We start from the raw sequence: 25,936 nt of genomic DNA on the forward strand, positions 1-25,936 counted from the left end.
TAGCACATTTAAGTCTAACACACTTACTATGCATAGGTATTTTTTGAGCAAACAATTTATGAGAACAATAATCAACTAGCATAGGAAAGCAAAACAAGCATAACTTCAAGATTTTGAGCACATAGAGAGGAAACTTGGTATTATTGCAATTCCTACAAGCACTTATTCCTCACTCATAATAATTTTTAGTAGCATCATGAATGAATTCAACAATATAACTATCACATAAAGCATTCTTTTCATGATCCCCAAGCATATAAATTGTATTACTCTCCACATAAACGAATTTCTTCTCATGAATAATAGTGGGAGCAAACTCAACAAAATAATTACCATATGAGGCATAATCCAATTGAAAACTAAAATCATGATGACAAGTTTCATGGTTATCATTATTCTTAATAGCATACAAGTCATCACAATAATCATCATAGATAGCAACTTTATTCTCACAATCAATTGGAACCTCTTCCGAGATAGTGGAATCATTACTAAATAAAATCATGACCTCTCCAAATCCACTTTTATAACTATCACAAGAAGATTCAACATCTTCCAAAATAGTGGGATCTTCACTTCCTAAAGTTGACACTCTTCCAAACCCACTTTCATCAATATAATCATCATAAATAGGAGGCATGCTATCATCATAATAAATTTGCTCATCAAAACTTGGGAGACAAAAAATACCATCTTCATCAAAGATAGCTTCCCCAAGGTTGTTGCTTTGCATATCATTAGCATCATGGATATTCAAAGAATTCATACTAACAACATTGCAATCATGCTCATCATTCAAAGATTTAGTGCCGAACATTTTAATGCATTCTTCTTCTAACACTTTGGCACAATTTTCCTTTGCATCATACTCACGAAAGATATTAAATCGATCAGAAAGAATAACTTTGAGGTGGTTTCGTACCCTACAATAATCTCTTCATTTGTTCTCCTCTATTAGTGACTTTGGAGTGACTCTTTGTTGCATGTTAAGGGATTTTTATATGATCCAATTGTGTTATTATTGTTGAGAGAATTTGCACTGATGAAAGTATGAACCCTAGGCCTTGTTTCAATGCATTGCAATACCGTTTTCACTCACTTTTATCATTTGCTACCTTGCTGTTTTTATATTTTCAGACTACAAAAACCTATATCTATCATCCATATTGCACTTGTATCACCATCTCTTCGCCGAACTAGTGCACCTATACAATTTACCATTGTATTGGGTGTGTTGGGGACACAAGAGACTCTTTGTTATTTGGTTGTAGGGTTGTTTGAGAGAGACCATCTTCATCCTACGCCTCCCATGGATTGATAAACCTTAGGTCATCCACTTGAGGGAAATTTGCTACTGTCCTACAAACCTCTGCACTTGAAGGGCCAACAACGTCTACAAGAAGAAGGTTGTGTAGTAGATATCATGCAACAACAACTTCCTTGACCTCTTTGCGGAAATCCAGGCCACCCCTTAGCATGACTGCCATATTAGGTGGCTGTGTATTGGGGTCCTTGCTTGGACTCTTTGGACCGTGCGTAATAAACTTATGATCCATCGTGTTCCTCTACGACATGTTACTGACGTTATTTTCAAAATGTGTGGTTACTTGCAGCTTTGGTGGCCGCTTAGCCGGCCCAGGATCAAGACGTCATCAACATCATCATTGCAGATCTTCGCTCGATGGCTGCCCGCTTGGCGTTGTCGCTTCCTCCATCACCACCTGAGCCGTATTAGCGGCCTTGAGGCCTGTGCCGCCGCTTTTCTTTTCATCTTCTTATAGGGCTTGTTGAGCTGTGCCCTCAGCAGAACCATGTGTACTCTATTTGTCTGGTACTTTTGTGTGTGTGTGCGGTGTGAACGTTTGTCGAACCTTGTGATCTGATAGGTTTCTTTATATATAAAGCGGCACGAAAGCCTTTTTCAGTAATATGCAACAACATGAGCCAAAATTTTGGGTTATCCCCCCTCCCCCAGAAAATCATCAGCATTTAAAGATATATCATCTGCTAGAGCATTGTTTTGGGCCCAAAATGCCCTAAACGACCGTTTCGCGAACATATGATTATTTCATCATCTGTTGGAGATGTTCTCATAGAACCACATTGTTTTGGCCGAAGGAATTCTGAGCCGCATTGTTTTTGCCAAAGGGAAGAAAGAGTGCAGAGCTAGAACACCGCCAGCTTGTCGCCAACAAAAGCATGTTGGTGGACACATTTTAAAATTTTATGGATCTCATCTAACTAAATCTTGTATCTCGGCGCAACTTAAGTTTTGAAATCTCTTTTTGCAAAAAAATACAAAAATCTCAGAGGCTCATTCAAATACATGACTTGTGTGTAAGTTTAGTCTCAACTGCTAGTTGAGTTGAAGAAACACCAACATGTAAGGTGGATTGTTCCAGTACTCCTTGTGCATGAGAAAATAGAGCAATAAAGTGCATGCTCAATCGCTCACTTCATGCCATGCAACACACACGCGTCACATTTTGTGAATCAAGTTTAAGTTCAAACTAATGTTATGTGCCTTGTTGGAAGAACTAAAATTTGACATGGTAGTGCACTGCCTAACTCTTAAGTGTACGTGTCAATAATCGAGCACATCATGGACACAATTTTTACATCCACAATTTTCTTTCACCACTCATGAGTTGCATTTCTCCACTCTCCCACGCGTCCACTCTATGTAGAGGCAATACCATGGAGAGAGGCTACAGAGAAGACATAGCATTAGAACAAACACACACACTGGGCTAGTTTCTTGTCCTAAGTTGCTTCTCCGGTGAAACCATCTCGGAAACTCCATGCACATTCATCCAAGAGAGCAGGCCTCCAAAATCGCGTACCTAGAAAACCTGAACCGGGTGAGAGGCCATAAGGTTTTTGGGGACCGTCTCGGCACCACTGCTTGCTTCTAATCGACTATGTCCTCGTTGTCCATCCGCCTGATTCTACTACCTCCTCTATGGAGGACGACCACCTTGTCTTCACCACCATGCATGGCCGACGATGTTGTTGTACCCGAGTTTTGGCGAACTTGTATGATCTGAACCTCTCTTTGTTGACATGTGCCTTGCTACCTCTTGAGCATGCGTTGGTTTTTCCTTAAAGAGGAAAGGGTGATGCAGTACAGTAGTGTAAGTATTTCCCTTAGTTTTTGAGAACCAAGGTATCAATCCAGTAGGAGGTAACACACAAGTCACCTAGTACCTGCACAAACAGACAAGAACCTCGCAACCAACACGATAAAGGGGTTGTCAATCCCTTCACGATCACTTACGAATATGAGATCTGATAGAGATAATAAGATAAATATTTTTGGTATTTTTATGATATAGATTGGAAAATAAAGATTGCAAAATAAACGGTAATAGAAATAGCAAATTGATATGAAAATAATATGATGGAAGATAGACCCGGGGGCCATTGGTTTCACTAGTGGCTTCTCTCAAGATAGCAAATTCTACGGTGGGTGAACAAATTACTGTCGAGCAATCGATAGAAAAGCGAATACTTATGAGAATATCTAGGCATGATCATGTATATAGGCATCACATCCGCGACAAGTAGACCAAAACGATTCTGCATCTACTACTATTACTCCAGACAACGACCGCTATCCAGCATGCATCTAGAGTATTAAGTTCATAAGAATAGAGTAACGCATTAGGCAAGATGACATGATGTAGAGGGATAAACCCAAGCAATATGATATAAACCCCATATTTTTATCCTCGATGGCAACAATATAATGCGTGCCTTGCTCCCCTGCTATCACTGGAAAAGGACACCGCAAGATTGAACCCAAAGCTAAGCACTTCTCCCATTGCAAGAACGATCAATCTAGTAGGCCAAACCAAACTGATAATTCGAAGAGACTCGCAAAGATATTTAAATCATGCATAAAAGATTTTAGAGAAGAATCAAATATTGTTCATAGATAATCTTGATTATAAACCCACAATTCATCGGATCTCGACATACACACCGCAAAAAGAATTACATCGAATAGATCACCAAGAGAATCGAGGAGAACTTTGTATTGAGATCCAAAGAGAGAGAAGAAGTCATCTAGCTAATAACTATGGAGCAGAAGGTCTGTGGTAAACTACTCACACATCATCAGAGAGGCTATGGTGTTGATGTAGAAGCCCTCCGTGATCAATTCCCCCTCCGGCAGAGCGCCGGAAAAGGCCCCAAGATGGGATCTCACGGGTACAGAAGGTTGCGGCGGTGGAAATAGGGTTTCGTGGTGCTCCTGGATGTTTTCGGGGTATATGGGTATATATAGGAGGAAGAAGTACGTCGGTGGAGTTACGAGGGGCCCACGAGGGTGAGGGCGCGCCTACCCCCCGGGCGCGCCTCCCTGCCTCGTGGCCTCCTCGCTTATTTCTTGACGTCCACTTCAAGTCTCCTGGATCATGTTTGTTCCAAAAATAACTCTCCCAAAAGTTTCATTCCGTTTGGATTCCGTTTCATATTCCTTTTCTACGAAACAATGAAATAGGAAAAAAAAATTTGCACTGGGCCTTTGGTTAGTAGGTTAGTCCCAAAAATAATATAAAAAGGTAAATTAAAGCCCATTAAACATCCAAAACAGATAATATAATAGCATGGAACAATCAAAAATTATAGATACGTTGGAGACGTATCATGCCTTTGGCCCATATGAGTATATGTTGGATGTTCCTAGTTTGTCATATGTGATTTGTTATGTAAGTAATCTTGTGTTGGTGCTAATATGGATTAAGCTTAACCAAAAACTGGTTAATTTCCTAACATTGACTGGCTTTGTTGTTGCTTTGAAACTGAGCCCATTTTTTGGAATAGTTTGAATTGCTTACCACATATGTCATGTGGTGAAACTGAGCCCGTTTACAGGTGCTTGTTTCAAAAGAAGGCAGACCGAAACCTTCTTGTGGCTCGTTGCAATGAACATGTACTAGGTTTTGGCTAGCACTCTAAGAGGGCCGCTTACTCTTGAATAGGACAAAGCATTTTTTGAGGCCATTGTAATCTTTGCGTGTGTGTTGTCACCAATGTGTTGGGTGACAACTTAGTTGATGCATATTTGCATACGTGGGGTGTCAAAAAGTTGTTGTTTGCATTTGAACCCAAGTTTGGCTCCACTGATGTCGGTGGTGAACAGTATGGCATAGAGAATGGTTGAGAACCATTCCATGGTCGAACAAATTCATGAGCTGCAGTGGGTGGCAAAGGAACCCGAGCTCATTAAGTGTGTGTTACCAACAATTTTGCTGATGTGAGCATTGTTGCTAAGCTTCCTCCTTGAAGGATCTTTTCCACTTCTCTATTGAGAGCCTCATTGGATCTTTGGATGTTGAAGAGAAGGTAAGGGCAAATGATACACGACCTAAGGAGTAGAGGGACATGTTGTTACCAATGTGGTGCACATACATTCCCACAAGTTCAAGAGAAAGAGCAAAGTCTCCAACTACCAACTTCAAAAGGAAGAATGACCGAAAAAGGAGCAACACAGAGAAGGGTCCTTGCTGGGTTTGCGGTGAAACAAATCATGGGGCTCCTCAATGTCCATGCTGCCATGGCCAGAAAAAGGATATTGGACAGAGTTGAAAATATGTCAACATGACCATTGGTGATTGAAAGTGAACTAAAGTCGTCTATCAAGTTTATCTCAGTGCATTGGTCTCTAGGTGATTTTCTACGCACATGTTTGACCCCCTATTTCAAAAAGGAAAAAGACATCAGTTTTCGAATACTTGAAGGTCTTTCCGTTTAATTTGAGTCATAGAACATCTACACTATTAGGAGGGGTCAAGACAGTTCGAGGAAGTTGGGGATCAAGCAAAACACATATACATTGCCTGCCCACAGTGAAAAAAATTCATTTTGGAGGTAAACTCTTGGTCAAAGCTTTCAGACACAAATCCCTTTCCTACTTTGTTTAAAGGTTAAACCACTCAGTGAGCGCAGTTGTTTCCCTCTAAGGCGGAACACTTTTCTTGTTACGGGTAGTCCAAAGGGTCCAGGTCACTGCCGCGGACACTAGCCAGAAGAGATGCCTCCTCTTACTTGCACAGTTGGTTTGAGCTTCCAATAACTCACCCAAGTACAGAGCCTGCCACTTAGTACCCAGACCATCATGCAAACGCTCCAAAGGAAGTGAACAACGGGACGAGAGAAGAAAATGTTAGCCTCGAAATCGGGGACACCACAAAAGGGGCACAGACTATCGTCGGGTCCATGCTGTTTGGCCACCTCCATATCTGTCGCGCAGAAGCTAGCATACGAAAATCTTGATCTTCATCAGAAGTGATGCTTTCCACAAGAGAATGCTCCACATAAGGTTTGGCAGACCACATAAGGCCCAATGTGCCGAACCAGTAGAGAAAAACGCCAATGGGGCAGGTGCCAAGACACAACATCCAAAGATCCTGACAATGCCGTTGTGAGGGCCGAGGTTTCCTCACGGCCAATTGTTCGTCGGAACAGGATGTTCCAAACCCAATTGTAGGCGCCAGAGGCTACCAAAAGCATTGGGTCCAAGCAAATCACAAACAAGCTAGGGAATTTGGCCCGTAAAGGAGCCCTACCAAGCCATGAGGCTAGCCAGAATATGCCCTTCTTCTTTGCCTATGGAGATGTTGATACTGAGGTGGATCTCATGTTTGATCGATCAGAGGGATCTCATGTTTGATCAACTGGAGAAATTTCAATTCTTATTTCAAACCGCACTGAACAGAAAAAACAACATTGCATTTGTTTGGAGTATAAAACAATGGACTATAGGAGATAATGGAATATCATTTATCATAATAAATTTAACAAGTTCCACGGTGACGTGACAACACAAATGATTCTTTTAGAAATAAATTCATTATAGTAATGACGGAGAAAGTTCTTTTCTTCCATGTTGCCCTTCTTTCATCAATAGAAGACCCTAGTTTCACGTTCGCATGGAAGTGGTGGAGACCTGAATTTTTGTAGAGGATATGTTACCAACAATAGCTTAAATGCAACATAAGCTATATGTAATTATGTAAACATGGTAAAAAACATAGTAACAGTGAAAAATCTACACTATAAGTAAAATATGGATAGCCGACAAAAACCAAAGGAACCAAGCATGCACATGTGATTATGTTCCCTCCTAGAAAAATATGGGTTACTAATATCTTAATCGAAGCATTTTGGGCTGCAAATCACGAGAATCTATTCTTTGAAAGCCTAATGCAACCTAACTGGTCATGACAGGCAGATAGTGTGAATGCATCAGGTAACATCACGAGAAAAAGTTCGCAGAACCTTAATACTCAGATTGTGCGGTTGTTTTTTGTTGTGGTGAATGTATTTTACTATCCGTTGTGAAAAACTAGCCGCAAAAATTGAATAAAATTGGCTGGCTGGCTAGACAAACGGATTGTCACGATCCATCTCGATCCCATCCATAGTCCAATTTGAACAATTAATATATATTTTGGAGGGTACATAATAACTACCTAGATTTCAAAATGTACACATGGACTTTTGTGGAATTCCGCCATTTGAAACTTTAGTATATAGGCATCAAGCGAACAATTTCAGTGGTAGGTTTCTCAAAAGTAGCCAAACTACTGAAAGAAATCAGAAGACAGAAGTTCCTCCTATTCACTTGCAAGAAACTATACAGAGCCTTTGATCCAGTCCACAGTTAATTTTCATACCAGGTTTGCACAGCATCTACCGAGCCTCTCAACATTGCTTTCGATGGAAGGTCTCTTCTTCCAATCAACGTCCACACACTCTAGACCAATTTCAATGCATACTGTTACTTCCTGGAGGGCATTTGGATTTAACTGGTATATGGATGCTATGTGCCCTTCTGTCCAATTTTGACGTACCTATGTTAAGAATTCGAACTGTTATCCTAGGTGACTATAAAAATAAACTCTCACATAAATCAACATCTAGTATTCTTTCTTACTCTTTCAATAAATTCCCTTGCTGATGGTTCGTTCTGTTTGGGGGTATTCTTCTCGCCAGTGGTAATCTCGATGATTAATAAGCCTAAACTGTAAATGTCTGACTGAGTGGAGATTTCACCTCTGTATAGGTATTCTGGAGCTATGTATCCGCTGCATACAGTTGGCAGTAATAATAAGCATTACTAGAAGGTGAAAATGCAATTAACCACAGAATATCATGACAGCTCCAGTTAGCTTACTATGATCCCACAACATTCTGTGTATTCGCACGTGTTTGTTCTTTGCCAAATAGCCTGGAAAGTCCGAAATCCGATATTTTCGGCGTCATGTTATCATCCAACAATATATTTTGAGGCTTCAAATCCATATGGATAAGAGGAATGCTATGAAGAAAATGTAAACCATCGCATATCCCCTTAATTATCTTGAAGCGGACGTCCCATGCCATATCGATGGGTTTATCTGAAGTTAGGGAGCAAGTTATTTCAGTACCTAAGATTTAATAGCTCAAGGAAGAGAACAGAAGAACATAAATATTTGATGAAACTAAGATAAAAACTATATCAGAAGCGTCACATACCAAAGAGGTTCCTCTGAAGGCTTCCCTTAGGTAAATATTCGTAACAAAGTAGACCTTCGTAAACATCTGAGACAATATATCGCCCATTGTTCAGTACTACTTTCTTCTGTCCTTCATGGCAAAACCCAACCAACTTGACTATATTTTCATGTCGGTAAGCCATGATGTTTTGAACTTCGTTATTAAATATTCTGTCGCGTGCAATCGGCGCATTTTCCGCAAGCTTCTTCACAGCAATCGTTTGCCCATCAGGCATAGTTCCCTGTTCAGCCACACAGACACTTATTCAGAAATATGCACCACTTTTCGAAATGGCAGAAAATGTAAGGCATGAACATACCGTATAAACTGTTCCAAATGCACCTTTACCGATAACCCGGTTGTCTGAGAACTGATCTGTGATGGTCTTCAAGAAGTCTAGAGGTAGGTCCTTGGGTAACGTGCTTAGAACAGTCTGCTTGTCATCTTCAGTATTCATTTCTGATGCTGATGATATGAGAAGTAATGGATGTGAATTGCTATAGGCTACGGATATATCAAAACAAGGGGAACAAAATCTTCCTTTTTAAGAAATGAGAAACATGAGTAAAGCCATAACATATACTCCCTGTATAAAGAAATATAAAAGTGTTTAGATCACTAAAGTAGTGATTCAAACACTCTTATATTTCTTTATTTACAGGGGGAGTGCTAGTGTTTAACAAACCTATAAACAGGGGGAGTGCTAGTGTTTAACAAACCTATATTTCATGTCGGTAAGCCATGATGTTTTGAACAAACATTTCTTATATTTCTTTTTAACAAACTTTATTTACATTAATGGAAGCTTCCTCACCTACCACGCGCCCGCTCGTCTCACCTACCACGAGTAATGGCGCCGCAGCCGCCATTAATGGCCGCGCGGGCTTATCTAGTCCTTCTCCCCCCCCCCCCCCCCTCACCACATCGTCTTCCTTCCTTGGCGGCTTCTCATCGTCAGATCCCACGGGCCAGTTGAGTGAGAGAGATGGTGGGGGGCCGCGGAGGGGTGCAAGGGCGCGGCGGGTGCGCCCCAACCACCAGGTGGCGGCGCCGATGGCTCCTCCGCCACCGGTGCCGGTGTCGCAACTGCCGGTGACCGAGCGGGGATCGCCAGAGGCACATGCGGAGATGGTTCACGTGGTGGAGGAGCGATTTCCGAACCGCGACAACTGGCTGACGATCTTCATCGAGGTCATCCAGCACACGACGTTCGAGGAACGCACGCGGTTCGCCGGCGACGATGGAGGGATGGACTACGAGCTCATCTTCTGGGCCATCCAGGAGGCGGAGTCAGCGAATCCGAGGCAGGTGGCGAAGTGGGCGAGATTCAGGACAAGGAATCCGTCGCGGCTCAACATCCGGCCACCGTCGGTGGTGCAGATCGCCAGCATCCCCCCGGAGTACCTGCCGCCGGGGACCGTCCTGCCACGGGTCCCCTGAATCGTGGGATGCCCGGCGTGCACGCCCCGCAGGGCCTCTCCAACCTGCGGGCGCGGCGTGGGACGAGCGAGGCGCGCTTCCTCAACCTTCCACCATGGCCGGGCGACCGCGGGGAGATACCACATCTCCCTGATAAGGTGAGGAAATCCAGACCCAATTTGCATGTTTGTTCGAGATCTGATAATGATTTGGAGTTGAATTGAGTGTTAAGGAAGATAGGGTTGTCCCTTGTGAGAATTGGTGTGAATCTACTTCTATTTTCCCTGAATCAGTGAGAGATTCTTATGAATCTGTGATTCCGGCGAGCCAGTCCGCCGCCGACGAGCTCGCTTTTGCGGGAGGGGCGGGACTGGTTTCAATCTGTTGGTCCCACAACCAGGACCGATCCCTCAACCACCCCCGTTGATTTCGGGTTGTGTGGTTGGGAAGAAAACGTGCCGTAAGAATACGCTTTCTACCTTTGTTAGCGGGGACGGGGAGGAAGTGACGGAGTTCTATGGCCAGCTATGGGTGGTTCCCTCCCCCAGCCGCCGCCAGCGCCTACAAAAAGAGAAGCGGTCACCGCCGAACCCTAGCTTTGCGATTCCCAAATTGTTTTGGGTGAGAAAAGATCTGTTTAGGGATAGAAATTTCTCTGCTCAAGATTGTTTCCCTATTCGGGCAGTGGGTAGATTTGATCCGACTCCTACCATCTTTAAAATTTCCACCGAGAAGCTAGGTTTTCCTAGATCGTTTGTTGAGGTGGTCAAGGGAGGGATGGAGCGACGGCAGGGAGGGCAGCGGCAATGCCGTCCACCGCCAGGGTAGAAGTCGGCGCCTCAGGATGGGAAAGCCACGGGCCCGCCGGCCGGAGGTGCAGCTATGGTGGCAGGTGCTGTCAAGCAGGGGCAGCAACCCCCCAAGCAGGCGTCGCGGGGGATCCAACAGCAGCAAGTAGCCGATGCGACAATTGTTGGGTTTCGTAGTAATTTCAAAAAATTTCTTACGCACACGCAAGATCATGTGATGCATAGCAACGAGGGGGAGAGTGTTGTCTACGTACCCAACGCAGACCGACTGCGGAAGCGCTGACACGACATAGAGGAAGTAGTCGTACGTCTTCACGATCCAAGCGATCAAGCACCGAAACTATGGCACCTCCGAGTTCGAGCACACGTTCAGCTCGATGACGATCCCCAGACTCCGATCCAGCAAAGTGTCGGGGAAGAGTTCCGTCAGCACGACGGCGTGGTGACGATCTTGATGTACTACAACAGCAGGGCTTCGCCTAAACTCCGCTACAGTATTATCGAGGAATATGGTGGCAGGGGGCACCGCACACGGCTAAGGAATAGATCACGTGGATCAACTTGTGTGTCTAGAGGTGCCCCCTGCCCCGGTATATAAAGGATCCAAGGGGGAGGGCTGGCCGGCCAAGGAGGAGGGCGCAGGAGAGTCCTACTCCCTCTGGGAGTAGGATTCCCCCCCCCCCCAATCCTAGTCGGGATAGGATTCGCGGAGGGGGAAAAGAGGAGGAGGGGGACGGCCACCTCTCCTAGTCCTAATAGGACTAGGGGGAGGGGGAGGCGCACAGCCCATCTAGGGCAGCCCCTTCTCTTTTCCACTAAGGCCCACTATGGCCCATATAGCTCCCGGGGGGTTCCGGTAACCCTCCCGGTATTCCGGTAAAATCCCGATTTCACCCGGAACACTTCCGATATCCAAACATAGGCTTCCAATATATCAATCTTTACGTCTCGACCATTTCGAGACTCCTCGTCATGTCCGTGATCACATCCGGGACTCCGAACAACCTTCGGTACATCAAAATGCATAAACTCATAATATAACTATCATCGTAACCTTAAGCGTGCGGACCCTACGGTTTCGAGAACAATGTAGACATGACCGAGATACGTCTCCGGTCAATAACCAATAGTGGGACCTGGATGCCCATATTGGCTCCTACATATTCTACGAAGATCTTTATCGGCCAGACCGCATAACAACATACGTTGTTCCCTTTGTCATCGGTATGTTACTTGCCCGAGATTCGATAGTCGGTATCCAATACCTAGTTCAATCTCGTTACCGGCAAGTCTCTTTACTCGTTCCGTAATACATCATCTCGCAACTAACTCATTAGTTGTAATGCTTGCAAGGCTTATGTGATGTGCATTACCGAGAGGGCCCGGAGATACCTCTCCGACAATCTGAGTGACAAATTCTAATCTCGAAATACGCCAACCCAACATCTACCTTCGGAGACACCTGTAATGCTCCTTTATAATCACCCAGTTACGTTGTGACGTTTGGTAGCACCCAAAGTGTTCCTCCGGTAAATGGGAGTTGCATAATCTCATAGTCATAGGAACATGTATAAGTCATGAAGAAAGCAATAGCAACATACTAAACGATCGGGTGCTAAGCTAATGGAATGGGTCATGTCAATCAGATCATTCAACTAATGGTGTGACCTCATTAATCAAATAACAACTCTTTGTCCATGGTTAGGAAACATAACCATCTTTGATTAACGAGCTAGTCAAGTAGAGGCATACTAGTGACACTCTGTTTGTCTATGTATTCACACATGTATTATGTTTCCGGTTAATACAATTCTAGCATGAATAATAAACATTTATCATGATATAAGGAAATAAATAATAACTTTATTATTGCCTCTAGGGCATATTTCCTTCAGTCTCCCACTTGCACTAGAGTCAATAATCTAGATCACATCACCATGTGATTAACATCGATAGTTCACATCATCATGTGATTAACACCCATAGTTCACATCGTCATGTGACCAACACCCAAAGGGTTTACTAGATTCGGTAATCTAGTTCACATCGCTATGTGATTAACACCCAAAGAGTACTAAGGTGTGATCATGTTTTTCTTGTGAGAGAATCTTAGTTAACGGTCTTTCACATTCAGATCCGTTATGTATTTTGCAATTTTCTATGTCTACAATGCTCTGCACGGAGCTACTCTAGCTAATTGCTCCCACTTTCAATATGTATCTAGATCGAGACTTAGAGTCATCCAGATTAGTGTCAAAACTTGCATCGACGTAACCCTTTACGGCGAACCTTTTTGTCACCTCCATAATCGAGAAACATATCCTTATTCCACTAAGGATAATTTTGACCGCTGTCCAGTGATCTACTCCTAGATCACTATTGTACTCCCTTGCCAAATCAATGCAGGGTATACAATAGATCTGGTACACAGCATGGCATACTTTATAGAACTTATGGCTGAGGCATAGGGAATGACTTTCATTCTCTTTCTATCTTCTGCCGTGGTCGGGCTTTGAGTCTTACTCAACTTCACACCTTGTAACACAGGCAAGAAACTTTTTCTTTGACTGTTCCATTTTGAACTACTTCAAAATCTTGTCAAGGTATGTACTCATTGAAAAACTTATCAAGCGTCTTGATCTATCTCTATAGATCTTGATACTCAATATGTAAGCAGCTTTACCGAGGTCTTTCTTTGAAAAACTCCTTTCAAACACTCCTTTATGCTTTGCAGAATAATTCTACATTATTTTCGATCTACAATATGTCATACACATATACTTATCAGAAATGATGTAGTGCTCCCACTCACTTTCTTGTAAATACAGGCTTCACCGCAAGTCTGTATAAAACTTATATGCTTTGATCAACTTATCAAAGCGTATATTCCAACTCCGAGATGCTTGCACCAGTCCATAGATGAATCGCTGGAGCTTGCATATTTTGTTAACACCTTTAGGATCGACAAAACCTTCTAGTTGCATCGTATACAACTCTTCTTTAATAAATCCATTAAGGAATGCAGTTTTGTTTATCCATTTGCCAGATTTCATAAAATGTGGCAATTGCTAAAATGATTCGAACAGACTTAAGCATAGATACGAGTGAGAAACTCTCATCGTAGTCAACACCTTGAACTTGTCGAAAACCTTTTTGCGACAATTCTAGCTTTGTAGATAGTAACACTACTATCAGCGTCCGTCTTCCTCTTGAAGATCCATTTATTTTCTATGGCTTGCCGACCATCGGGCAAATCCATCAAAGTCCATACTTTGTTCTCATACATGGATCATATCTCAGATCTCATGGCCTCAAACCATTTCGTAGAATCTGGGCTCATCATCGCTTCCTCATAGTTCGCAAGTCTTTCATGGTCTAGTAACATGACTTCCAGAATAGGATTACCGTACCACTCTGGTGCGGATCTCACTCTGGTTTACCTACGAGATTCAGTAGTAACTTGATCTGAAGTTACATGATCATCATCATTAGCTTCCTCACTAATTGGTGTAGTAGTCACAAGAACATATTTCTGTGATGAACTACTTTCCAATAAGGGAGAAGGTAAAATTACCTTATCAAGTTTTCTACTTTCCTCCTACTCACTTCTTTCGAGAGAAACTCCTTCTCCAGAAAGTTTCCGAATTTAGCAACAAAAGTCTTGCCTTCGGATCTGTGATAGAAGGTGTATCCAATAGTTTCCTTTGGATATCCTATGAAGACACATTTCTCCGATTTGGGTTCGAGCTTATCAGGTTGAAGCTTTTTCACATAAGCATCGCAGCCCCAAACTTTCAGAAACGACAACTTTGGTTTCTTGCCAAACCACAGTTCATAAGGCGTCGTCTCAACGGATTTTGATGGTGCCCCTTTAACGTGAATGCAGTTGTCCTTAATGCATGATCCCAAAAACGATATTGGTAAATCGGTAAGAAACGTCATAGATTGCACTATATCCAATAAAGTACGGTTATGACGTTCGGACACACCATTATGCTGTGGTGTTCCAGGTGGCGTGAGTAGTGAAACTATTTCACATTGTTTTAACTGAAGACCAAACTCGTAACTCAAATATTTTACCTCTGCGATCATATCGTAGAAACTTTTATTTTCTTGTCACGATGATTTTCCACTTCACTCTGAAATTCTTTGAACTGTTCACATGTTTCAGACTTATGTTTCATCAAGTAGATATCCCCATATCTGCTCAAATCATCTTGTGAAGGTCAGAAAATAATGATACCTGCCGTAAGCCTTAATATTCATCGGACCACATACATTAGTATGTATGATTTCCAACAAATCTGTTGCTTGCTTCATTGTTCCGGAGAACGGCGTTTTAGTCATCTTGCCCATAAGGCATGGTTCGCAAGCATCAAGTGATTTCAAAATCCCATCAGCATGGAGTTTCTTCATGCGCTTTACACCAATATGACCTAAACGGCAGTGCCACAAATAAGTTGCACTATCATTGTTAACTTCGCATCTTTTGGCTTCAATATTATGAATATGTGTATTATTAAGATCGAGATCCAATGAACTATTTTCATTGGGTGTGTAACCATATAAGGTTTTATTCATGTAAACAGAACAACAATTTATTCTTTTACTTAAATGAATAACCGTATTACCATAAACATGATCAAATCATATTCATGCTCAACACAAACACCAAATAACACTTATTTAGGTTCAACACTAATCCCGAAAGTATAGGGAGTGTGCGATGATGATCATATCAATCTTGGAACCACTTCCAACACACATCGTCACTTCACCCTTAACTAGTCTCTGTTTATTCTGCAACTCCCGTTTCGAGTTACTAATCTTAGCAACTGAACTAGTATCAAATACTGAGGGGTTGCTATAAACACTAGTAAAGTACACATCAATAACATGTATATCAAATATACTTATGTTCACTTTGCCATCCTTCTTATCTGGTAATCACTTGGGGTAGTTCCGCTTCCAGTGACCAGTCCCTTTGCAGTAGAAACACTTAGTCTCAGGCTTAGGACCAGACTTGGGCTTCTTCACTTGAGCAGCAACTTGCTTGCTGTTCTTCTTGAAGTTCTCCTTCTTTCCTATGCCCTTTTCTTGAAACTAGTGGTCTTGTCTACCATCAACACTTGATGTTTTTCTCGATTTCTACCTTCGTCAATTTCCGCATTACGAAGAGCTTGGGAATCGTTTCCGTTATCCCTTGCATATCATAGTTCATCACGAAGTTCTACTAACTTGGTGATGGTGACTAGAGAATTTTGTCAATCACTATCTTATCTGGAAGATTAACACCCACTTGATTCAAGCGATTGTAGTACTCAGACAATCTGAGCATATGCTCACTAGTTGAGCGATTCTCCTCCATCTTTTAGCTATAGAACTTGTTGGAGACTTCATATCTCCCAACTCGGGTATTTGCTTGAAATATTAACTTCAACTCCTGGAACATCTCATATGCTCCATGATGTTCAAAACGTCTTTGAAGTCCCGATTCTAAGCCATTAAGCATGGTGCACTAAACTATCAAGTAGTCATCATATTGAGCTAGCCAAACGTTCATAATGTCTGCATCTGCTCCTGCAATAGGTCCGTCACCTAGCGGTGCATCAAGGACATAATTCTTCTGTGCAGCAATGAGGATAAACCTCAGATCACGGATCCAATCCGCATCATTGCTACTAACATCTTTCAACACAATTTTCTCTAGGAACATATCAAAATAAACACAGGGAAGCCACAACGCGAGCTATTGATCTACAACATAATTTGCAAAATACTACCAGGACTAAGTTCATGATAAATTTAAGTTCAATTAATCATATTACTTAAGAACTCCCACTTAGATAGATATCCCTCTAATCCTCTAAGTGATCACGTGATCCAAATCAACTAAACCATAACCGATCATCACGTGAGATGGAGTAGTTTTCAATGGTGAACATCTTTTATGTTGATCATATCTACTATATGATTCACGCTCGACCTTTCGGTCTCCGTGTTCCGAGGCCATATCTACATATGCTAGGCTCGTCAAGTTTAACCTGAGTATTCTGCGTGTGCAAAACTGGCTTGCACCCGTTGTAGATGGACGTAGAGCTTATCACACCCGATCATCATGTGGTGTCTGGGCACAACGAACTTTGGCAACGGTGCATACTCAGGGAGAACACTTCTTGATAATTTAGTGAGAGATCATCTTATAATGCTACCGTCAATCAAAGCAAGATAAGATGCATAAAAAGATAAACATCACATGCAATCAATATAAGTGATATGATATGGCCATCATCTTGTGCTTGTGATCTCCATCTCCGAAGCACCATCGTCACCGGCGCGACACCTTGATCTCCATCATAGCATCGTTGTCGTCTCGCCAATCTTATGCTTCCATGACTATCACTACCGTTTAGTAATAAAGTAAAGCATTACATCGCGATTGCATTGCATACAATAAAGCGACAACCATATGGCTCCTGCCAGTTGCCGATAACTCGGTTACAAAACATGATCATCTCATACAATAAAATTCAGCATCATGCCTTGACCATATCACATCACAACATGCCCTGCAAAAACAAGTTAGACGTCCTCTACTTTGTTGTTGCAAGTTTTACGTGGCTGCTACGGGCTTAAGTAAGAACCAATCTCACCTACGCATCAAGACCACAACGATAGTTTGTCAAATAGACTCCGTTTTAACCTTCGCAAGGACCGGGCGTAGCCATACTTGGTTCAACTAAAGTTGGAGAGACAGTCGCCCGCAAGCCATCTATGTGCAAAGCACGTCGAGGGAACCGGTCTCGCGTAAGCGTACGCGTAAGGTTGGTCCGGGTCGTCTCGTCCAACAATACCGCCGAACCAAAGTATGACATGCTGGTAGGCAGTATGACTTGTATCGTCCACAACTCACTTGTGTTCTACTCGTGCATATAACATCAACATAAATAACCTAGGCTCGGATGCCACTGTTGGGTTTCGTAGTAATTTCAAAAAATTTCCTACGCACACGCAAGATCATGTGATGCATAGCAACGAGGGGGAGAGTGTTGTCTACGTACCCAACGCAGACCGACTGCGGAAGCACTGACACGACATAGAGGAAGTAGTCGTACGTCTTCATGATCCAACCGATCAAGCACCGAAACTACGGCACCTCCGAGTTCGAGCACACGTTCAGCTCGATGACGATCCCCGGACTCCGATCCAGCAAAGTGTCGGGGAAGAGTTCCGTCAGCACGACGGCATGATGACGATCTTGATGTACTACAACAGCAGGGCTTCGCCTAAACTCCGCTACAGTATTATCGAGGAATATGGTGGCAGGGGGCACCGCACACGGCTAAGGAATAGATCACGTGGATCAACTTGTGTGTCTAGAGGTGCCCCCTGCCCCCGTATATAAAGGATCCAAGGGGGAGGGCTGGCCGGCCAAGGAGGAGGGCGCAGGAGAGTCCTACTCCCTCTGGGAGTAGGATTCCCCCCCCCCCAATCCTAGTCGGAATAGGATTCGCGGAGGGGGAAAAGAGGAGGAGGGGGCCGGCCACCTCTCCTAGTCCTAATAGGACTAGGGGAAGGGGGAGGCGCACAGCCCATCTAGGGCAGCCCCTTCTCTTTTCCACTAAGGCCCACTATGGCCCATATAGCTCCCGGGGGGTTCCGGTAACCCTCCCGGTATTCCGGTAAAATCCCGATTTCACCCGGAACACTTCCGATATCCAAACATAGGCTTCCAATATATCAATCTTTACGTCTCGACCATTTCGAGACTCCTCGTCATGTCCGTGATCACATCCGGGACTCCGAACAACCTTCGGTACATCAAAATGCATAAACTCATAATATAACTGTCATCGTAACCTTAAGCGTGCGGACCCTACGGGTTCGAGAACAATGTAGAAATGACCGAGATACGTCTCCGGTCAATAACCAATAGCGGGACCTGGATGCCCATATTGGCTCCTACATATTCTACGAAGATCTTTATCGGTCAGATCGCATAACAACATACGTTGTTCCCTTTGTCATCGGTATGTTACTTGCCCGAGATTCGATCGTCGGTATCCAATACCTAGTTCAATCTCGTTACCGGCAAGTATCTTTACTCGTTCCGTAATACATCATCTTGCAACTAACTCATTAGTTGTAATGCTTGCAAGGCTTATGTGATGTGCATTACCGAGAGGGCCCAGAGATACCTCTCCGACAATCGGAGTGACAAATCCTAATTTCGAAATACGCCAACCCAACATCTACCTTTGGAGACACCTGTAATGCTCCTTTATAATCACCCAGTTACGTTGTGACGTTTGGTAGCACCCAAAGTGTTCCTCCGGTAAACGGGAGTTGCATAATCTCATAGTCATAGGAACATGTATAAGTCATGAAGAAAGCAATAGCAACATACTAACGATCGGGTGCTAAGCTAATGGAATAGGTCATGTCAATCAGATCATTCAACTAATGATGTGACCTCATTAATCAAATAACAACTCTTTGTCCATGGTTAGGAAACATAACCATCTTTGATTAACGAGCTAGTCAAGTAGAGGCATACTAGTGACACTCTGTTTGTCTATGTATTCACACACATGTATTATGTTTCCGGTTAATACAATTCTAGCATGAATAATAAACATTTATCATGATATAAGGAAATAAATAATAACTTTATTATTGCCTCTAGGGCATATTTCCTTCAACAGTCCCAGCTCCAATTCCTCCTCCTCCTGTTGTTACAGTTCAAGCACTGGATCCCAGGTACAAAGACATGATCTGCTTTAACTGTAGCTGGCCAGGGCATTATGTGGGGAACTGCATTGAGCCGAAGAAATGCTTTATTTGCATGGGAGGCCATAACGTCAATAACTGTGCTACCTGGGCGAAACCACACCCTACAGCGACGTACTTTGGTAGCGCAGCAGCTGGTCTAGGTTTTTACCACATTGATGTTCCTACTGCATCAGAACTGAACTGGCTCAACTACAAGAACTGTGCAGTTCTCAAAATTGTGAAGGGTGAGGTTTTTGCCTCAGAGTTACTGATTCAGCTCAATGGGATTTTTTTGTAAAAATAAGGAATGGCCTTGGCATATTAGGGACTTGGGAGAGAAGAAATTCTTGCTGAGATTTCCACCTTGGAAGAATGTGGAAGACCTGATTGAGTTTCCTGCATTTGAGCTCCCAATTGATGGTGTTTCTGTCAAGATCTGTGAATGGGTTGGGATGTTGGATGAATTTGGAGGACTTACTGAGGCCTGGGTTCAAATTGAAGGGATTCCTCCAAAGTGGTGTGCCTAGAAGGTGTTTGCACAGATTACAGCTTGCTTAGGGATCCTGGTTGATGTAGACTGGAATGGTATATTCAAGAGTTTTTATGAGAATATCAGAGTGAAAGTGGCTTGTAGAGACCCCAGGAAAATCCCTTTTGAGAGGTTAGTGGAAATGAAAAGGAAGCTATACATTCTGCTCTTCACTGTTGAGGGTTTTGAACAACTGGGGGAGGATTCTGATGGAGATGATCTAGACCCAGATGTTGACAGTATGGAGAAAGAGGAAGAAGATAACAATGAAGACATGCCTAGCAAGGATAAAACTCAGGAAGAAGACATGGGGGAACCTATTGATGAGCTGGACAAGGCTAATTTTCCTTCCAAGAATAATCTGGCTGCAAGCTCTAGTCAACCAAAATCACAGAGAACTGCTTCTGGAGTGGATTTTCACCCTCCCAACATGCTGGACACAATTCATGAGGACTTTGTGGAAGAAATTAGATGCAAAACTCCTGAGAAGAGGGAAGAGGCAGAAAGTGAAAAATCCACACCTACAAAAACCTTTTCTTCTGGAAGACCTGATTCCTTGTCAGCACATATGGAATATTGCTCTACACAACTAAGCAAGTTTGAAATGGCTGAGACTGATGAAGAAGAGGAAGAATTAGTGGATGAAATGCAATGTTTACCTGATGATTTGGCTTTGGCGATGGGATCTGTCAAGAGATCCTTACTGGAAATTCTGGAGAGCGTGGAATCGGTGCAGAAGAAAAAACCAAGTGTCAAAAACTCTCCTGTTTGGGGGCCAATTCTCACAAACAAACCAAATACCAGGAATCATGGGGACGTTAGGATCATGGACAAAGCAGCTGCATACATGAAGAAGAAGAATCTGGAAATTCCTACTACCTTCAAAGGTAAATCGTTTGCTGTCCTTAACCCTGATGTTCTGATTTCTAACACTAGTAAAATTGATTTATGCATTGGGAATAACATTGAAGAACAAATAGATATTGTCATGGATATGATAGATGAGGAGAAAAACCGTTGCCTTAAGTTTGCGGATGATAATCCAGAGATTGTTCTCCTTGAGAATCTTGACTTAGAAATAGGGGGTGATGAGATTGAATCTAATAACAACGACCTTCACATTAATGGCTCGGATGGCACTGCTGGACCATTAATGGAAAGCCCTGTCTTGAACACAAAAAAAAGCCTTGTGGCTTGTCGCACCCGTTTAAGGTTAAATGATAGGGGCCTTTTGGAACATTCGGGGAATGGGCCAAACTGGGAAAAATCAGTGCCTAAGGTGACTTTATTAATAATAATCGTCTGGATTTTGTGTGTTTCTTTGAAACTAAGAAAGAAAATATTGATATTTGTGTGCTTAGATACATTTCTGGAAAGGAGGATTTCATTTGGCATTTTTTACCGGCTGTGAACACTGCTGGGGGGATCCTTGTGGGTCTCAAGAGCGATTTATTTGAGGTGATAGGTTTTATTAATAAAGAGTTTTGTATTGTGGCTACGGTTAAGAATAAATGTGATGGTTTTATTTGGCACTTAGTGACTGTTTATGGCACTTCTTACAATGATAAGAAGCTTGAGTTCATTGCTGAAGTACATGATACTATGGATACCCTCACTTACCCAGTCTTGGTGGGAGGGGATTTCAACTTGGTCAGATCGGCTGACGACAAAAATAATGGGATTATTAATAACCAGTTTTCCTACTTGTTTAATGATTGGATCAATAAATGGTCCCTTGTGGAGATCAAGAGCGCCAATAGGAAATTTACTTGGAGTAATAATCAGAATAATCCTATTTTTGCTACTATAGATAGGGTTTTTGCTTCGGGTTCTTGGGATACCAAATTTCCTCTGTCTGTTGTGACAGCTTTCCCACGTGTTGGGAGTGATCATGCCCCTATGGTTATTGACACGGGTGCGCGGAGGGTTACCTCCCCCAAGATATTCCAGTTCGAAAAGTGGTGGCTTGACCAACCTAATTTCAAAGATCTAGTGCGCAAGATTTGGAACACCCCCGTCCCTGGCAGGACGGCCATAGATATCTGGTTGAATAAAAGTAGACTATTTAGGAAGAAAGTTAAACGCTGGAGCATTAATATAGAGGCAGGTATTAAGAAGAGGAAGAGAGAGCTTCTGCTCTAATTTGATATCCTTGATGTCTTTTAGGAAAGGAATCAAGTCAATGAAGTGGATAGACATAGGATAGAAGAGATTAGAAATGAGCTTAATAGTATTTGGAGTAAAGAAGAAACTGCTTTCTGGCAGCGGTCCAGAGATCGTAAGATTGTAGATGGTGACAAGAACAGTGCTTATTTTCAAATGCTAGCTAATTATAGGCATAGAAAGAATCACATTTCTGAACTTAATGGGGACAATGGCCCTGTCTATAGTACCAAGGAGATGCTGGAAGTTGCTACTATCTTTTATAAGAATTTATTTGGAGCTGAAAATAAACCTCATGTGCATCTTGGACCTTCCTTTTGGGAGGAGGATGATCTGGTTACCGAAGAAGAGAATGAACGTCTCCAAAGTAACTTCTCTAAGGAGGAGATTAAGGAGGCCATATTTGGGTCATATGCACATGGTGCACCTGGACCAGATGGGCTGTCATTTCTTTTTTATCAAACCTTCTCGGATGTTATCAAAACTGATTTTATGGCACTAGTGAGAGATTTTGAAGAAGGCAAGCTAGATTTGCAGAGGTTGAATTTTGCTTTGATAGTCCTTATTCCTAAAGAGCCTGACGCCAAGGATTTGAAGAAATTTAGGCCAATAAGTTTGAGCAACTGTGCGATTAAAATCTTTTCTAAAGCCATGACCAATAGGGTTTCCCCTATTGGTCGTAGATTAATCTCTTCTAACCAAACATCATTTATTAAGGGGAGATATATTTTAGAAAGTGTTGTCATGGCTCGTGAAGTGATTCATGAGGTAAAGAAATCTGGTGCTCAGGGTCTAGTGCTTAAACTAGATTATGAAAAAGCCTATGATCGGGTTAGCTGGGATTTCTTATTTGAAATGCTTCAGTCTAGGGGTTTTTTCCCCAAGTGGATTGCTTGGATTAAAAATACATTAATTAACAGTACATTTGCTGTGAGAATTAATGATACTAATGGGAACTATTTTGTTGGTGGGAAAGGACTTAAACAAGGGGACCCCCACTCCCCCTTGTTGTTTAACTTAGTAGCTGACGTGTTTACAAAAATGCTTAAAAAAAGCAGCTTCCCAAAACCTGATTTCCGGGCTTCTGCCCAATATAATCCCAGGAGGTGTGGTGAGTCTACAATACGCAGACGACACTATTCTTTCCCTGGAGAATTCAGCTCATAAAGCCAGGAATTTTAAGTGGTTTTTATCATGTTTTGAATCTCTTTCAGGAATGAAAATTAATTTTCATAAAAGTGACCTGATGACCATCAATATTGATGAGGAAGTGGCCAATGATTTTGCCCAGATTTTCTGTTGCAAAAAAGGATGTTTTCCAATTAAGTATTTAGGCGTGCCTTTGCACTATGACAAGTTGAAAAGGGAGGATCTCCAGCCCATTATAGATAGAATTATTAAGGGCATTTCTGGATGGCTTGGGAGATATCTCACTTATAGAGGCAAAATTGTTTTGCTGTGTGCATGCTTGATTAGCATACCTGCCTATCTCATGTCTGTCATTAAGTTTCCCAAGTGGGCTATTAATGCCATTAATTCACAAATGGCTCACTTCTTTTGGGGAAATATTGGGGATCAACACAGATACCATTTAGCTAATTGGGGGTTTGTCACTAGGTGGAAAGAATATGGTGGATTGGGGATTCCTAATATCAAAGAATTTAATATGGCCTTGCTGGCTTTCTGGGGCAAAAGGTTCTTTGATGAATCTGATGCAGACTGGAAAAAAATCATTCATTACAAGTATAGAGTAAATTCTCCTAACCTTCTTTGGGCAAAAGGAGATGGTGGCTCTACCTTTTGGAAGAGCATCACTTGGGCGTTAGCTGCTGCTAAAAACTTCTATAGATGGAAGTTGGGTAATGGTGAGTTAATTAGTTTCTGGCACGATACCTGGGTCGGGGAATGTTCCCTGAAGGTACAATTATGGGACTTATATAGTATTTGCAACCAAACGGAATGTTCTGTGGCTCAGGTATGGGATGGACAAGAACTTAAGCTATCTTTTAGGAGATGTGTAGACCAAAGTGGGCTTGACAGATGGGATTCGTTGTTGAGAATTGTTCAACAATGTATCTTATCAGATGAACCTGATATGCCGAACTGGTCCTTGGAACCTAATGGATTATACTCTGTGAAATCTTTTTATAAAAACATCAACTTTGGAGGGATAACTTCTGCTATCAAAGATGATCTTTGGAAAATTGTTTGCCCTCACAAGATACATGTATTCTTGTGGTTGTGTGCTTATAATAAAATTCTGACTAGGGATAATCTGTCTAAAAGGAGGGAGGTGGAGGACCCTTCCTGTCTCTTTTGTGCAGAGCTCGAATCTGTACAGCATCTGATGTTTGACTGTGTAGTTGCTAGACATGTGTGGGGATTTATATCCGATTTCTTTGAGATTGATAGAATTGCTAGCTTTGACAATATCTTTGCTTTTTGACGAATACATAAAAAGAAACCTGTGCTTAACATGGTTATTGCTGCTTCCTTATGGAGCTTATGGAGACTAAGAAACAGTTTCTGTTTTCAGGGGCAAAAATGGAGAAACGTGAACTGCATTCTTGCAAGACTAAGCTCTTATTTGCATCAGTGGAATGTTTCTGCGACGATGCTCAAGCAAGCCTGTTGCAAAGGTGTATCCTCCTGTTGGACAAGCGACGTGGAGAGCTGATGCGGATAGCCTGGAAGTGAGGTGTGGGAGGGGAGCATGAAAGACGCGCGTGGAAGAAATCTTCTTTGTTCCCTTTCCTTCTGACCTGGTTCTGTAATAAGTAGTACTCAGTTTCATTCTCATATTCTGTTGGAGAGAACTTCTGCTCTCGAGATTCTAGGCAGCGTAGTCGTCTAGAAGTAGTTGCTTTATTTCTCTGTTTAGGTGCTGTTGGAACTACTTGTGGCTGCTTTATCTGCTTCGATCTATAAAGTTGGGGCAGGAGGGGGGGGGGGGGGGGGGGGCAACCCCTTTCTTTAAAAAAAAACCTATAAACAGGGTTGTGCTACAAGCCTACAATCATCTGAAAAACAAGAAGGTTCTTATTAGAAAGCACTGACCTGGAGAAGATGGAACACTTGAGGTATGCTGCTATAGATGCTGGGAAGGGAACAGCGAAATGGGGATGAGGATTGTGAGTTGAATGGTTCGTTGATAGCCGAAGGTGCATATAAATGAACCCAACGAGATCTGGATTGAGTTGACTTGACTCTCCCTCAAGTCTTTCTTTCAAAAGAAAACGGGGGATCTATTAGCGCGTATGGCGCGTGAGGACCTCCAGCGTGACCTTGCCTCGGCCTCTGGTCTGGGTCTGGGGTCAGATCTGACGACGCGCTGGACGCGGAGCGCGCTAGATTCTTTTATTTCTTTTTGAGCTTCGCAGCGCGTGGCTCAAATGAAAACGCAAAATTTAGGCGATATACAAAAATGAAGTCTTCGTACCTAGGTCACTGCTACCTCCGTACCAAATTAACTGCAAAAACGTCTTGTATTTTGTCACAGAGGCACTCCCTCCATTCCAAAATATAATATGCCCGCGTTTTTTAAGGTTCAACTTTGATCATAAATTTAACCAACGAGACCGACTGCGACGGGAGAAAAATTATATAATTAAAAACTTCTTTTGAATACGAATTCATTGGTATAACTTTTGCTCGCGCCGCAGTCGATCTCGTTGGTTAAATTTATAATCAAAGTTGAAGC

At 42.6% G+C, this 25,936-nt stretch overlaps 2 protein-coding genes across 2 annotated transcripts; one reads left to right on the forward strand and one right to left on the reverse strand.

Annotated features, from left to right (window-relative positions):
- Positions 1–6,750: 6,750 nt before the first annotated feature.
- Positions 6,751–9,034, reverse strand: LOC125554627 (cysteine-rich receptor-like protein kinase 40). The gene is made up of 6 exons (XM_048718126.2): positions 8,864–9,034; positions 8,524–8,785; positions 8,183–8,405; positions 7,943–8,093; positions 7,683–7,859; positions 6,751–6,952 (listed from the first exon to the last, which is right to left on the reverse strand). Exons 1-6 carry the CDS (start codon positions 8,999–9,001, stop codon positions 6,926–6,928), a joined length of 978 nt encoding a protein of 325 aa, XP_048574083.1. The 5' UTR covers positions 9,002–9,034; the 3' UTR covers positions 6,751–6,925.
- A 6,621-nt stretch (positions 9,035–15,655) lies between these two features.
- Positions 15,656–25,519, forward strand: LOC147974862 (uncharacterized). The gene is made up of 2 exons (XM_087517823.1): positions 15,656–20,960; positions 24,773–25,519. The coding sequence occupies exons 1-2, from the start codon at positions 20,216–20,218 to the stop codon at positions 24,931–24,933; spliced, it is 906 nt and encodes a 301-aa protein (XP_087373949.1). The 5' UTR covers positions 15,656–20,215; the 3' UTR covers positions 24,934–25,519.
- The last annotated feature ends 417 nt before the right edge of the window (positions 25,520–25,936 follow it).

This window comes from Triticum urartu, chromosome 4A (assembly GCF_056163025.1).
Source record: "Triticum urartu cultivar PI428250 chromosome 4A, HENAU_Tu73, whole genome shotgun sequence".
Classification (NCBI taxonomy): Eukaryota; Viridiplantae; Streptophyta; class Magnoliopsida; order Poales; family Poaceae; genus Triticum; species Triticum urartu.

What these genes read in the sequence shown, in the direction of transcription:
- LOC125554627 (XM_048718126.2), bottom strand. Translation starts at nt 9,001, where the DNA reads ATGAATACTGAAGATGACAAGCAGACTGTTCTAAGCACGTTACCCAAG. An exon ending in CAGAATGTTGTGGGATCATA is followed by an intron (nt 8,094 to 8,182) that starts GTAAGCTAACTG and finishes AACTGTATGCAG; the next exon opens with CGGATACATAGCTCCAGAAT. An exon ending in GTAGATGCTGTGCAAACCTG is followed by an intron (nt 6,953 to 7,682) that starts GTATGAAAATTA and finishes ACAAAAATTCAG; the next exon opens with GTCTCCACCACTTCCATGCG.
- LOC147974862 (XM_087517823.1), top strand. Translation starts at nt 20,216, where the DNA reads ATGAAAAGGAAGCTATACATTCTGCTCTTCACTGTTGAGGGTTTTGAA. An exon ending in AATTCCTACTACCTTCAAAG is followed by an intron (nt 20,961 to 24,772) that starts GTAAATCGTTTG and finishes TTCTGTTTTCAG; the next exon opens with GGGCAAAAATGGAGAAACGT.